Source organism: Myxocyprinus asiaticus, chromosome 37 (assembly GCF_019703515.2).
Source record: "Myxocyprinus asiaticus isolate MX2 ecotype Aquarium Trade chromosome 37, UBuf_Myxa_2, whole genome shotgun sequence".
Classification (NCBI taxonomy): domain Eukaryota; kingdom Metazoa; phylum Chordata; class Actinopteri; order Cypriniformes; family Catostomidae; genus Myxocyprinus; species Myxocyprinus asiaticus.
Window position 1 is genome coordinate 17,001,190 of NC_059380.1, and position 16,523 is coordinate 17,017,712.

General features: G+C 36.7%; 1 protein-coding gene and 1 pseudogene across 1 annotated transcript; both read left to right on the forward strand.

Annotated features, from left to right (window-relative positions):
- The window catches only part of LOC127427778 (ATP-binding cassette sub-family C member 10-like), a 14,369-nt pseudogene extending 9,210 nt beyond the window's left edge, over window positions 1–5,159 (forward strand).
- A 4,587-nt stretch (window positions 5,160–9,746) lies between these two features.
- Window positions 9,747–16,391, forward strand: LOC127428362 (neuroblast differentiation-associated protein AHNAK-like). The gene is made up of 4 exons (XM_051676698.1): window positions 9,747–9,866; window positions 11,262–11,337; window positions 12,123–12,216; window positions 12,435–16,391. Exon 4 carries the CDS (start codon window positions 12,679–12,681, stop codon window positions 15,799–15,801), a length of 3,123 nt encoding a protein of 1,040 aa, XP_051532658.1. The 5' UTR covers window positions 9,747–9,866; window positions 11,262–11,337; window positions 12,123–12,216; window positions 12,435–12,678; the 3' UTR covers window positions 15,802–16,391.
- The last annotated feature ends 132 nt before the right edge of the window (window positions 16,392–16,523 follow it).

Genomic DNA, 16,523 nt, shown 5'->3' on the forward strand with positions numbered 1-16,523 from the left:
AAAACCAATTTGTGAGGCGTCATATCATTAAGTTTGCTGATGATTCAGTGATCGTTTCTCTCCTCAGTAGTGATGATTCTGATCATGGCCCTGTAGTGGAAGAATTCACGGATTGGTGTAAGTCATCCTTTTTTTACATTAATGTATCTAAAACTAAAAAGGTGACCATAGATTTTACGAGGAACTCAATGGTTATATCCTGTGTAGTGTTTAATGATCAGGCTGTTGAGTTTGTGCAGCAGTATAAATATCTTGGCACTGTCACTGATGACAAGTTAACCTTTGAGTATCAGGTGGATGCTGTGTGTAGAAAAGCCCATCAACATATGTACTTTTTTCATAAGCTTTGAAGATTTAATGTTTATAATACTTTTATGAAAATGTTTTATTCCTGTTTTATTGAATCTGTCCTTACGTTTTCTTTTGTCAGCTGGTATGGGTCACTTAACCTTAAAAATAGAAACAGATTGCAGGGTATCATTAAAGTGTGCAGCAAAATTGCAGGCATGAACTTGAATTACTTAACTCATCTGTACAAGGTCAGGGTTTTGAAGAAGGCCCTGTCAATTTTGGCTGATTCTAGCCACCCCCTGTCCAAGAAGTTTAAGTCTGGCCGCAGATATAATCTGCCAACATGTAGGACAAATAGACTTAAGAACTAATTTGTTCCAGCTGCCATTGGCTTTTTAAATAATTCAGTGTGATTTTTTGTTTATTTTGTATTTATTGTCTATTTATTAATGTTGTCTGATGGTTGTTTGTTTACTGCTGACTGTACAACAAATTGCCTCTTGGGGACAATAAAGATATCCTTGACCATGACCTTGAAGCTTGACTGATTGTCATCCAGCAGCTTGTTCTGCAAGAGATAGGCAGAGATCTGATTGAAAACTGCCCTTTCAAATGTTTTCACCATGAATGGGATGAGAGAGACTGGTCTGTAATGTTCTACTTGTGTAGGGTTAGCAGGGTTACTCGAGTCTGCTTAAATGTAGTGGGGAAAATGCCTGTATGTAGAGATGTGCAGGTAGGATGGACGGAAAGATGGCTTGGTGAAGGTGGGAAGGAATGGGGTCAAGGGGACAGGGTGTTTGAGAATGTATTGCTGATGGCTATAACCTTATTAGTAAAAAATGTGGCGAAGACATCTGCTGTCAGTGAGGTGTCAGGCAGTGGAAGAGGAGGACAGAGGAGTCTGTTGAATGTTCTAAATAGGCTGCGAGTGTCTGTTGTGCTGTTGATCTTGTCCTGGTAATAGGAAGTTTTTGCAGATTTAACGTTATCTGAAAAAGATGCAAGCAGAGACTGATACTTACTCAGATCTGCTGGATCTTTAGATTTCCGCCATCTCCTCTCAGCCACCCTATGGTCAGTCCGATGTTCATGAAGAATGTCAGAGAGCCAGTGGCTGGGCGGTGTCATACGTGCTGGCCTAGAGGAGAGAGGACAGATGCTGTAGACAGGTTGTTAAAGTAGAGCTTAGTGTGTCTGTGGCAGTGTTTACATCCAGGGTGGAAATAAGTTTTGTGAGGGAAGAGAGGTAGATACAGCAGTGGAAAGGCATGTGGGTGAAAGGGAACGGAGGTAATTGTTCACTTGATGAACCATAATTGTTCACTTGAAGTAACCTTAGAAGTTAAAAGTAATGTTCTAACCTTTCAATTAATATATTTTATAAAATATTTAATGACTTGTTTTTGTATAAAAGGTCAGAGTAAAATGTTATGTTTTGATTGTTGTAATTGTATATATTTTATTTAAAAAATTGTACACATCAGTGTTTAATTTGATTTCATGTGCCATTGGCATTTCTGTAACAATCTCACAAACCCCTTGCAGTTCTATCACAAACACCTGCACGGGGAACCCAATGTTAAACAATTCAATATGTTTTAAAGTTTAATGCACAACCTTAGCCTGAACTCTACATCTGCAGGTTCATGACTTGTGGCCTGAACAGGGCCAAGTTGAGTTTGTGGGTGCTGTGCTGGCTTACCGGCCAGGCTTGCCCAATGCTCTCGATGGGGTAAGCTTGGAGGTATTACCTGGTGAGAGGGTTGGCACTGTGGGGCGTACAGGCTCAGGAAAATCCTCATTGTTCCTCGCCCTGTTCCGCGTGGTGGAGCTGAACCAGGGTCAGATCATGCTGGATGGAGTGGACATCAGCTCGGAGGTGAGGGTAAAAAGTAAGATAAGTTTCCCATACAACAGTTTAGTTATTTTAGTTTTTTTTTTTCTGGTTGTACCAGTCTTCAAGAGACAAGTGTTTGACTTGCCAATGAACTTGCTTCTGATAACTCTGGAACTACTTTGTGACGCCCTCTATAGTTCAAAGCTTGCTATCATCCCTAAGGATCCGTTCCTGTTCTCTAGCTTGGTGAGAGAGAACCTTGATCCCCATGGACTTCATTCAGACTATCAGTTACTGAACAATCTTCAGCAATGCCACCTGGGAGATGTAGTACATAGAATCGGTGAGAGTTGTCATGTTCAAGATGAATCCATCTGCTCTAAAAGGATTTGCCCAGGCCATAAAAAGATGCTTTCAGTTTTGTATATTTATTGGGAAGTCTTTTTTTCATTTGCTTTATATACCCATCCCATGACAGGTGTCCTGGATTCTGAGGTTGGGGAGAGGGGAAAGTCTCTGTCTGTGGGCCAAAGGCTCGTGCTCTGCTCACAGATGCAAATGTACCTGTTGCATGTTACGCCGTGTCTACACTGGAATGACGTGCCACGACTGCGGTATTACATTTGACATTCGTTGGACATTCGGTTTTATAAACATTAAACTCTCTGTGCATTTCATGTTTTGATCCCAAACCAACTTAGATATACATAAACAGTTGTCCTTTGCATTGCACAAGGCTTAAATAAAAATAAAATAATTAGCCTTATAAATCAATTATATAATACTAAATAAAAACTCTCAAAAATAAAACTTGGGATATATAAAGAATAATATTCTGAGTTTACTGAAGTTGGTTGGATATCTTTAGGTCAAACGGTCCCTGAGTTTAATTGATTTATTTGGATTAAATATTCTCTCTCTCTCTCTCTCTCTCTCTCTCTCTCTCTCTCTCTCTCTCTCTCTCTCTCTATATATATAAACAAATAAAAACTCCCAAAAATAAGCCTTGTGCTATGTAGGGAATACTATTCTGAGTAATTTGCAGTTGGTTTGACATCTTTAGGTCAAATGGTCTTGGAGTTTAATTGATTTATATGGATAAAAAAAAATTCTCTATAAAAAAATACCAAATAAAAACTCTCATAAATAAGTGCTTATGCTTGTGCTATGTAGGGAATAATATTCTGAGTTTACTGAAATTGTTTTGACATCTTTATCTCAAACGGTCCCTGAGTTTAACTGATTTAGAGTATTACATACATTTAAAGTTATAAAATGATTATACAATTTGTAAAACGTATATTCCCCAGAGTCTTGTGCTATGAATGGGATATTTTTCTGAGAATTTCACTATTAGTGCGATGCTGTAACGTCATATGGTAAAATTGTTGAATTGATTTATAAGGCTAATTATTATTATTATTATTATTATTATTATTATTTAAGCCTTGTGCTGTGCAATGGACAGTTGTTTATATTTATCTAAGTTGGTTTAGGTTCAAAACATAAAATGCGCAAAGAGTTTAATGGTTATGAAACTGAATGTCAAACGTAAAACTAACTTTACCGCAGTCGAGCCACGATGCGTCAAAACTAAATTGCTCCTGTTATAATTAATGAAGCTGTCTGCACTCAAGGATTACATGATGTTGTTATATACCTTTAGGTGACGTTCACACCGCTACTGAGTGTGGCCCAGATCTGATTTTTTGCTCAAATCTTATTTGTTTTGTTAGGTTGTTCACATGAAATTTTAAATGTAGCCCATATCAGACACTGGTCTGGACAGCCGACACTCCTTAACTGACCCGCATGCGTTTAACAAACTTCGGCATTATAATTAAAAACGTAATTATCCGTTTTTAACGCAGATAGGACACATGCCTATCTGATAATATGTCGCGCGTGATGGAGAAAGACCATTGATAGTTAAAGTATTTTTATGTAGTAATTTTTGTCTTCGTATGGTGGAATTAAAATTATCATCGAAGTTCAAGTGCAATATTACCTACGAGCGAAACACACCATAAAAACTGTTGAAGCCTATACTATTATTTTATTTCCTTAAAAAGAAACTGAATGCATTAACTAAACAGATATGACTCGCACTTAAAAGTCTTAAAATATAACAGACGTATATAGGCTGGAAATCAAGCGTGCAAATGACGAATGTTGAGGGATGTAAAAATCACATTTATCCGATTTATTTCCACATATGAAAGTGGCCGAGATCGGATTTGAAAATGTCAGATTCAAAGTGCTTTTGGCTGTTCACACTATCATCCAGTTATCAGATCTGTGTCACAAGTGAGTGAAAAAACAGATTTGGGCCACATTCAGCTGCAGTGTGAACATAGCCTAAGTTGATGGACACCCCGTTTCTTTTTCTGATGAGCTGCATAGCTTCTTCAGCCACTTTATGTTCACCGCCCATGTTATGCTATGAATTTTCTTTGTATGCATTTAACTTCTAATTCCATGTGCGTGGCAGCTCTCTCCCTCTCACTGGCGTCCGGCTCGCTCTTAAAGGCCGTCTCCACTATCACTGCAATGAAAAACAGCTGTTAGAGACGATCATTCCCAGGTGATGATCCTTACCGTTCTCATCTCCTGATCTCGCCCCCCACCACATATACCAAGAGATTTCTGTTGTATTTTGTTTTCATTTTAGTTTATGAAGTCTATCCTCAAGCTCACAGCTGATTGGTCCTTGGTTCGTGAACATTCTGAGGTGATGTGTATGCCACACATCATTGGTCACTTCCAGTGTAAGCAGGATGTTAGTTAAAATGAAATATAAAAAATTGCAAATACCAGTAAATACCTGTTACTCACTGCCAACTTACTAACTATCTACTTTAAAACATTAATACTCCAGTAGATTTTATGCATTGACGAGGCCACAGCAAGTGTAGACCAGAAGACTGACCTGCTTCTACAGAAAACTATCAAAGAAAAATTCAAGGATAAAACCGTTCTTACAATCTCCCACAGGTCACAAACTGCTATTACAGTTTTTCTCAATTGATTTGGCACATATACTGAAACAAACTTACAATTGTCAAAACTCTAAGTACAGTCCTCACATCACGTAGTTCATTCAGCACACCACTCTATGTGACCTGCAAAATGTGATTACTCGATCAAAAGAATTAACTCATGTTTAAATGTAAATAAATACATCAATGAATAAATCATTGTCATCAAAACAAAAGGTTCCTTTATCATTGCTTAGACCAAGACAGTCAAAATGCAAAGACATCTTGTCAAATGACAGTGTAATCTGAAAGTGTGATAGTTACCCACTATGTAATATTGTCCAATTGCTAACATTGTATATGTAGGCAGCTGAATAGAATTGATGTCAAAAAGTCATGGCACACACTGTACTTTCAACAAAAAATGTATTCAAACATTTCTCATCATTGTATGTACACACTTTACAGCCAACTGAAAATACGTAAAGAAAGCTTGAACAGAAAAAAATATATACAACAGCAAATTTCTGGAACTGCAATATGTGCAAGAAATAAGAAAATATGCTGCAAGTTCATCAACCTCATGGGTCTTCCAGTCTCTCCTCTCTGTCTGGCCACAACATTTCCTCTACATCACACCTGATATCCTCCCTTGCAATGCAACGAGGGAAAACCTTTTGGCATGATGCAGCCACCCTCTACAACAATCTGCTGTAATATCCTCACAACCAGCATCCATTGCACCCAGTAAGAACAACTGGTCATGAGGACGATGATCATAGACCTTCCATCTCCATGCAGAAAACAACTCCTCAATGGGATTTAGGAATGGGGAATACAGTGGGCACATCAGCAGTGGCTCGGTGACCAATAATATTACGGCCATGTCTCCTAACTTTGGTCAAGTTGAATCCTGCCTCATCAACATACACAAAAATGTGTGGGGGTTCATCAGCCTCCAGCTCCATCACTCTCTATAAAAGAGAGTAAAGTAATTTAGCAATTTAGGAAATAATTTACAGTAGATATTGTAAATCATAGTTACACATATCCCACATTGTGTAACATATTCTGCATATACAGGTTGTACTTGTCAATACTGAAAGACAAGGAGATTACAGCACTGTGTAGTGTACAACGATGAATACTTACCTGTACACACATAGCTCTAAATTGTGCATCTAGCCTACATCTATCCATCTATCCATCTGACAACTATTACAATAATACCACATAACTATTATGTATCTAATATATGTGTGACAGGTTATTGTGATTGTTGGTTGTTCTATTTAGCATGTAGGGATTTACACAATGAACGTGTATAATTGCATTTGAGATTAATATCATTCAATAGCAAATTAATGCAAACTATTTTGATCTGCAAGGCTTACTCAATGTATTTTGTGCCAAAGCAATTATAAATGACTAGTCATGTGAACAAATGACCTAATGTTCATATAGTTAATCATATAGTTTGACAAAGTTTAATAGTCATTCTACGATTGTGCCAAAGCGACTGAGAAAAATTGTAATACTTCTGTGTACTTATGTACTCCGTATACTTGGATGACTTGTTGTCTGATTAACACTACATAATGAAACACCATCTGCCTTTTTTATCTGCTGTTTCAGTAACTTGTTTTGATTTTGAGACATATTTGACACTAATATTGTTATTCACTACATTTGCCATAAAAATGTTTGGAGTATTTCTGTTGCCACAATTAATAGGGTTGCAACAATTAGCTGTGCAAGATGTGGCAGTTAAAGGAACAGTTCACCCAAAAATTAAAATGTCATAATTTATTCACCGTTATGTTGCTTTCTTATGCAGAACACAAAAGGAGATATTTTATGCAATATTCCGATCTTCCGTCTTTTCAATACAATGTCTGTTGATGACTCAAAAAGAACCCAAAAGTGTCACCAGTCCATGAAACACATGCGTCATGTTCCAAGTGTTCTTAAGCCATACAATAGACCTGAAATTTAAGTCATTTTTCAGTTAAAATATTGACATCTTTTGCATGTTCATGAACATTGTGAGACAAGCTCGTTTGCAGTGGCTCATGTGTTCATGCTTAAGCGTTTTTTAGTGATAAAAAATAAGTTCTTGAGTGAACATGCATGCTGCTGTAAACAAGCTTCTCTCATGCGCTCATGAACATGCTTCAAGATTTTTTACTGAAAATGGCTACATTTTGTATTAGAAGACTTTGAATATGACACATAAGTCACATGGACTACTTTTATTATACTTGTGGGTCCTTATCAACTGCCATTACAAAAAAAAAAAAAAAAAAAGAAAGATTCAAGGAAGATTCATTCATATTTCTATTTTTTTAGGACTGCTTTTGGACTGTATTTTCAGCTAAGAATGTAGTAGGATTTAAATAAGGCACAGCACTAATCCATATCTCTGTCTCTTACAGAGTCGGGTGCATGGTCATTAGATACTTGCAAATACCTGTAGTTTATCATGTTATATCATGTAAAACTCAGGGAAAATGTTTTTTCTTTTATAAATGGTCACATTAGTACAGTACGGAGCGAGCCCCTTAGGTGACAGGGCAGGAATCTTTTTTTTCTGAAATAGTTTTGCATGCCCTCGCAATAGTATGCGTTCCCTCACAATACATTTTATTTACCATGAGTTTTATTATAGAAACCATATTTTAATCATGATATTCATATACAGTAAAATGAAAACTATGGTAATAAAAATCATAATTGTGTGGTTATTATGTTTTACTACAAATACCACGGTAGGTATTTAAGCTTAAAAATCAGTTAAAATTGTGTAACATAATTAATGCATTTAAGTGAATGTTTAAAATTGAGGTGTTTAAAAAGAATGAAAGAATGGGTTGAAAGCAACACTGTATTATGTATATATGTTTACATAAATGTATATGTGTCATGTATATAGAAATTAAGCAGTTAAAGCCAACTGTAAATTTTAAGTTTGATTCAAATAATTTATTTGTTAATAAGTTAAATTTATAAATGTCATAGCCATCTTGCTCTTATGTGTTTACGTTTTGACTGTAAATGGAAATATTTCAAGAGATAATATAAAACTAGAGGGGTAAAAAGGGTAGACATCAGAAGCTCTGGCTTTAACCTTTTCCTTTTCGGACATTTAAAAATTAAAATGAAATGATAAAGCATACTGTAATAAAACCATGGTTTCTGCCAACTATGATTACTACCGTCTACAATATTACTATAGTAAAACCATAGTTAAATTATGGTATTTGTAGTAAAACCATAATAACCACAAAAATATGGTTTTATTACCATAGTTTTCATTTTCCTGTGTTATCACTATGGTTTCACTATGAATATCATGGTTAAAATTTGGTTACTGTATAAAAACCATGGTAAATTTGTTGTGAGGTTTCTAGTTTGTATATACAAACTAGGTGAGGGCACGCTAAACTTATTGCGAGGGAACGCAAAACTATTTCAGAAAAAAATGCTCGCCCTATCATCTAAGGGGTTCCGTACTTTTGTAAGGGTGATACCAAAATGCAGTCTTTTTCTGAATGTAAAATATGGCCGTCTCAAAACTATTTTCTTCTAATTTTTGGCCTGTTTATATATTTGTATGGTTTATAAACGTTATCAACTTTAAATCTATTTTTTCATTTTATTTATTTATTATTTTTTTGGGGGAGAATCTACTTTTTCATTTTTCAAATAGGTGCATTTATTTTTTCTTTCAAAGTAAGGCATGAGTATTCTACTGCGTTTCAATATTATTTATTACTGTGGTTTCAGCACATTGTCTCTTCTGAGAATGTTCATAATGCATAACTAGTTCCATTAAAGTTGTGAACTCAATCGCAATAATCCATCTCATCACAGAACAACCCTTTTCATTCTGGAGAGTGACTACCCCTTGTACAGGTGGTTGTCAGAACTCAGAAGATATGAATCATATGGGAGTATGTGCATAGTTGTACTTTTTCTTCTTTTTTTTTTACAATTTCTTTTTTTTTTTCACCCAATTCCCAGTGCGCTTTTAAGTCCTCGTGGTCACGTAGTGATTCGCCTCAATCCGGGTGGCGGAGGATGAATCCCAGTTGCCTCCGCGTCTGAGACCATCAACCCGCGCATCTTATCACGTGGCTTGTTGAGCGCATTGCCACGGAGACGTAGCGCGTGTGGAGGCTTCACGCCATCCACCGCGGCATCCGCGCTCAACTCACCACGCGCCCCACCGAGAACGAACCACATTATAGCCACCAGGAGGAGGTTACCCCATGTGACTCTACCCTCCCTAGCAACCGGACCAATTTGGTTGCTTAAGAGTCCTGGCTGGAGTCACTCAGCACGCCCTGGGATTCGAACTAGCATACTCCAGGGGTGGTAGCCAGCGTCTTTTACCACTGAGCTACCCAGGCCCCCACAATTTCTTTTGATTACTTCCCATCAATCTGGATTTAGGAAGTGGCTTGTTGTTGTTATGTAACCCTGCCTCTAGTGCAGGACAGGCAGTGATGCAGAAGGATTATAAGGTTTGAGGTATGTGTTTGACCAGCTCTGTGTGCTGGAGGTTAAACCAGTTTGTCCACTCTTAAAGTGTATTACCTACTGCATTGAGAATTCCATAAACGGTAAGAGAAGAACAGAGGTAAACACAGTCTCATCTGTCAGTGCGTGGAAACTGTCATCCTCAGCATGGCACATTATCACTGCTGATATGTAACAAGGATTTAAAAGCTTAATACAGTCTCATAGGATACAAGGTATGGGTTTTCTTTGCACTGTAAACCCCAATGCTCAATGTAATTAATTGTATTGAGTAGGGAAAAATTAAATCATTCAAATTAATACAAATTAATTAATGTTGATGAGTTTTTAGAACTTTTTCTTTTGAGTTCATGAAACTGACACCTTTTAAGTAACCTGAACTATTTTATAGTTTTGAGTTTAATTAACTTAATTTTTTTTGTTTGGTAAACTCAAATTGGGCAGAGGATTTCTTGTTCCCAGCATGCTTTGCATGGGACTTGACAGAGAAAGTAAATGTTAAAATTAAGTGTTATTTTATGTGTTTTTGCAACATGAATGCAAAGGGGGGAACTTGTTAGTGTTTAATGTTTTATGTTGCCATTTAGAAGAGTTTCTGTTATGTTGGCGTTTTGGGGGTTACCATTACGGTGAAGAGTGGAGTTGAGCTAAGGTTGAGGACCAATACCAAGTGTGTATCTTACTCATTGATTTATCCATTATTAAGCAAGTCACTAGTCAGACTTAACTTGGGTGAATAAAGTGATGGAAATAATTGATTTGTTTAAAAAAAGTAAATTAAAAAAAAAAAAAAATCTGGTGGTTTACTCAAAATTTTAAGTGCCATCAAAATGTATGAGTTAGCTTACTCAATGTTTCAAGTTAAGAGCAATTAGCATGCATAAGCAGTACAAAATCAAAACCTGACAGTTTCACTAACTTAAATTTGGAATTTATTAACTTACAAAATTTGATGTAACTGACTACCTCAAAGTTTTTGAGTTCTGCTAACTTATTCGGGTTTACAGTTTGCTATTCTGTTTGTAGATTTTACATAAGAAGTTTGTACTGTACAAAGTTTGCGTAAAACAGCCAGTAGTGGTGAAGGTAAAGTTTGGATGTTTTGAAAGTGCAGGCATTCTGTTCTAACTACTATGAATGATTATGGTGAGCATGTACATTCCAAGAATAAAACAAAAAAACATGCTGTACCAATATAATAAGGTTTTCTTCTGTAACTTAGGTAAAGTTTAATGCATCCATCTCACAAATCACACCAAAGCTGCATATTAAAATATGAAGCATTGCACATGGATGGTCACATGGCACTGTTATTTAAAGTTCTAAGTGAGCGAATGCAATGTGAAGTACATGCATTAACTTTGGGGACTACTTTTTCCAACACGTTATTACTTATTAGGAAAAACTGAAAGCACATATTCAGATCTCGTGCCCATATAAACCTTTATTTTGTGGTTACTGGAAATATTCAAGAAAAAATTAACGCATGTGAAATAGACTGCATAGGTTATAGTAGATGGTAATTGGGTGGTTTTTGGAGCCTATGTTTCAATGACATAAGACTGCATTAAAATATGGTGGGACTGGTTTTCAAAATGTGTTTTATACAGATGGCAAAGATGATCATGGGAGCACCAACTACCACAGTGATTACACATGTTTAAAACAGAGGGTGTGGTTAACAAGGTGAGGTCTGTTCAGTTTTGTTTGTTCTGGCGTAACCTGTTCCTAACTTTCTCTGTTACATTATCCCAGAACAATTCCTTCAATACCTCACAGTTTCATCTCTCTGTTTACATCCCTGTGTACATTTAATCCCAGTATGATGATTCAGACTTTAGCAAAATGAAAGATAATATTGTAAAGCAAGGATGAATTACTCGCTTAGAGAAATGTCCTTTTTTTGCAAGTGACAAATTTCAGTGACTGCCAATGTCCCATATATTCATAGAGGACTTCAACGGACAAATCTGTCAGTGCATAACCAAACCTAACAATTTCATTTGTTTTTTTATAAGATCAAAAATCATCAGCACTGTGATTTGAGTTTGATTCAGAAATGACAAGCCACAGAGTTACACCTGCTGAATATTTTCTTTTAAATCAACAGGTTTAAGTTTGAGGCCTTCTTTTGCTGTAAATATATACTTGTAAAATGGTATATTATTGAATTTTATTATCCAGTCTATATCCTAACAATATTATGTGTATGCACTTTGTGTCAAGCTTAATCAAATCAAATATATTTTTTACATCTTGGTATAATTTTCATACTTCCTCCTATACGGAATAAATGTTAAAAAGCATTTGGCTGAGCTAGGTATTTCATCCAAACTCTCATGTCATTTTATTTAGTTTTTAATTTGTCTTTTTTTTTTTTTTTTTTTTTTGCATTTTTATACTTATCTACAAATATACATACATGTTTATTTCATGAAAAAAATAGCAAAACAGATTCTTGCAATTTGCAGGCTGGTCATCGAAGAAGCCTCTCTGACAGCCTGCTGCTTGATGAAAATGTATCTGGAGAGAAGTCTGAGTTCACAGACCTTGATTTTCATAAAGGTACAGTTTAATGACTATATGAATATCCTTTGTATTTTGTACATCAGCCAACATGTATTTTTATTGATAGCATCAGATTGACTGTTCTGTTACAAAATGTTGATACTGTGGAGAAAATTGCTTTTGCCATGAACCTTGACTTGGAGAAATCCTTGATGAACAATTCTTAAGTATACCGTTGATAACAGACTACATTGTACATTACACTGATATTTCAGAAGATGGAATTGTGGGTGCAAACATTCACTTCAATCAGCAAAAAAGGAATAAAGGCCTTGACGTTTTGAAATTTATTGAAAATGATAAGGTTCAAGTGTTGACGAAGTACGGTATGAAATCCAGCAAGAGCATGGACAGTCTGGATCAGAGTGTCAAAGCTCCAAATGAGGTGTGTGCACATCAGATTCATATTGTCTTGCAACCCTAAATTACACCAAAATACACTAAGTTTTTCTAATTCAAATGTGTCAACAGATGTGGAAAGATTCTTATGAAAAGCTCTTCAATGCCAAAGTCAAGAAATTCATGATAGGAAATCAAGCTGTTCAGGAAAACAAAGATGGCTTCCATAATGGGTCATTGACAGGCCACAGTGAAAGACTTGCCTCTGACCTCAGTAATTCCCATTTAATGGATTTCCCAGCTGCTGACTGTAAAATCGAGGTAAATGTTGCAGCATTCCTCCAGAATGCAGATCGTATGCGACTCACTCCATATGCAGCAGAACCTGCTAATAAATTTAGGGCATCAATGTCCTATGATGACACCAGGAATTCTACAAGTATATTCAACTCAGACTTATTATTACAAGGACGTGACCTAATGAGAGTAGGAAAGATCAAAGCCGACACTGCTAGTGATGTTGATAATGAAATCAACCTACATGGAGGGAAGTTTAAAGATCCAAAAATAGATCTTGGTATCAGTACACCAGATTCAAATCTTGCACTGCCAAATACCAAAGGAGCCCCTGTGATAGAACTCACAAAAGGCAGTTTCAGAGGCCCAAAAGCAGGGCTTTATGCCCATAATATTGATATGGATGTACCATCAAGTAAGTTCAAAAAGCCCAAATTAAAACCGTCCAAGTTTAACTTCCCTGGATTCAACAAGACAGACATTGCTTACGATGGAAGTAAGGGCTCAAAACTGGCAGTGTCATCCTCTGAACTAGGTGCAGGGCTTAATGATTCTAATATTCAATTTGATGGAACAAAAGCTGATCTTAAAGGTCTGAAAACAAACCTTACACTTTCAGACATGGACATGCCATCTAGGAAACTGAAAATGCCCACTTTCAACTTGTCTGATTTTGGTCTCTCAGGACCCAAAATAAAGATGCCTGACTATGAACTGAAGACTTCTGAAATTGATCTGTCAGCTCCAAAGATTAAGGCAGACTTTGATTCCCCAGACTTCAACATCAGAGGTCATAAGCCAGATATCACCGCCCCAGATATGAATGTAGATAATCCTAAAGGTAAAATTAAAGGACCACATTTAAATAAACCCAATCTAGATGTGAATGCACCTGACCTTGACATAAATGCCCCTTCAGGTAAACTAAAGCTGCCAAAATTTGGCTTTTCAGGTAGTGAGCCCAAATGTCCCGATTTTAAAATCAATTCTCCAAAGCTGAATCTCAAAAGCCCCAAAATTAAGGGAGGACTCGAATGCCCAGACATGGATTTAACTCTCCCTCAGTCTGTTTTGGAAGGCCCGAACCTAGATATAAATTCACCCGAAATTAACTTTAATAGCCCCTCTGGTAAATTTAATATGCAAAAGATAAAGATGCCAAGTTTTGGCCTGTCAGGCTTGAAAGAACCACAAATGAATGTGGGTGCTGACATTGAAAGGCCAGATATTAATCTGAGCACATCAACTACCAAACTAAATGCTGGGATAAACGATCCTGATATTGACATTCATGGACCTAATGCTGATCTAAAAGCTCCAAAAACAGAGCTTAAACTTCCAGACATGGACATGTCATCCGGTAAACTGAAAACACCCACTTTCAATATGCCTAATTTTGGTCTGTCAGGTCCCAAAATAAAGACGCCTGAAATGGATCTGTCAGCTCCAAAGATTAAGGCAGACCTCAATTCCCCAGACTTTAACATTAGAGGTCATAAGCCAGATATCACAGCCCCTGACATGAATGTTGATATCCCTAAAGGTAAATTTAAAGGACCAAATTTAAAGAAGCCCAGTCATGATGTAAAAGCACCTGACACTGATATAAATGCCTCCTCAGCAAAACTAAAGATGCCAAAATTTGGTTTCTCGGGTAGCAAGCCAAAAGGACCCAATCTTGAAATCAATTCTCCAGAGCTGAATCTCAAAAACCCCAAAATTAAGGAAGGACTTGGTACCCCAGAGATAGATTTGACTCTGCATCAACCTGATTTGGAAGGCCCGAACCTAGATATCATTTCACCTGATATTGACATTAATGGCCCTTCAGGTAAATTCAATATGCCAAAATTTAAGATGCCAAGTTTTGGCCTGTCAGGCTTGAAAGGACCACATATAAATGTGGATGCTGACATTGATCAGCCAGACATTAATCTGAGCACATCAACTCCCAAACTAAATGCGGGGATAAACTGTCCTGATATTGACTTTCATGGACCTAATGCTGATCTCAGAGGACCAAAAACAGACCTTCCACATCCAGACATGGACATGCCTTCCAGAAAACTGAAAATGCCCACTTTAAAGATGCCTGATATTGGTCTCTCAAGACCCAAAATAAAGACACCTGACTATGAACTTAAGACCCCTGAAATGGATTTGTCGGCTTCAAAGATTAAGGCAGACTTTGATTCCCCAGACATGAATGTTGATATGCCTAAAAGTAAAATTAAAGCACTAAACATAAAGAAGCCCAATCTTGACATGAACGCACTAGACTTTGACACTGATGCTCCTTCAGGTAAACTGAAACTGCCAAAAGTGAGTCTCTCAGGTAGCAAGCTAGAAGGACCGGATCTTAAACTCAATTCTCAGAAGATGAATATCCCAAAAATAAGAAGGGGAATTGATAGGCCTGATTTTCAAGACATGGAGACTCATTTTGATTTTGGTGCCCATGCACAAATGCACACTAACAACCTTGCAGTCCCACAGGGTAAAATTAAAGGAGCCAAAACATATGATCTGGATGCTCTCTCAAAAGACAAAAGAATACCAGATGGATCTGATCTTGATGAAAACTGGAACACTATGTCAGTGCCTAAACTTCAAGCTTCAAGAAGTAGAGAAAATTTGGCTATGACACATTCAAATATGGGAATGAACCCCATGCGAGTATCACCCCAAATTGTAGACAATGCAGGTAATTATGGGAGATCTCACAAGATTCCTAAGCGTCATTACACTACTGATGACATATGCTATATTTGGAAAGGGATGCCAAGTGGAGATGGAAGGGGAAACAGGCAAACTGAATATGGACAGACATCAAGTGACCATAGACAAACAATAAGAGTACTGCAGTCACATGCAATGGATCTAGAGGTTCCAGAAAGCACTTTGAAAGTGTTAAGAAGATTTAACCCTCTTAAACTAATGGGATAATTAAAAGGAGGGCAAATGAGAGACAAGAATAAGCTTGGTAATCAAGTTTACAAATAATTTGTTAGTGGGCTGATTTATGTAGCATGTTTGTATAAATCACCTAAAGTAGACACTGTAAATGGGTTTGCACAAACTTTATCTTTACACTTAACACTGAAGAACAAACCTCTCCATAAAAGAGAAGTTATATTTTAAACGTTAACGTACACTTGCACTTATAGATCATATGCCTCTAATCAAATACATTCCAAGTATGAGGTGTTTTTAAAACTACTATTTATTTTTATGTATATACTAATGACAACTTTATGTGGAGCAAGCCTGGTTACATTGTACATTTAATATTCACACATTGTAAATTATGTAAAATGCTGCTGTATTGTATAAATACAATGTGAATTAATTACACGTGTGTAAAAAGTGGACCTCTGAAAAAAAAAAATATTTGTTTAGGATAATTTTTTGCCATAAGAGTTTGTTACTGTTATTGCACTTATTTCATAGCATTAATGCATTCAGTGCAACATAAGGGTACCATAGGGCTAATACCTAATGAATTGCAAAAGTGACTGAAATAAACAGGAAATTGTACACCCTTTAATAGTGTGGTTATTTTGAAAAATGCAAAAATGTCTTGCTGTATCAAAAATATTTGCAAATAGTGGGGGAGTGTGAGTGTTATGTCGTCGGATGGGGGTGGGGTCTGTGAGTGTGTGTGTGTG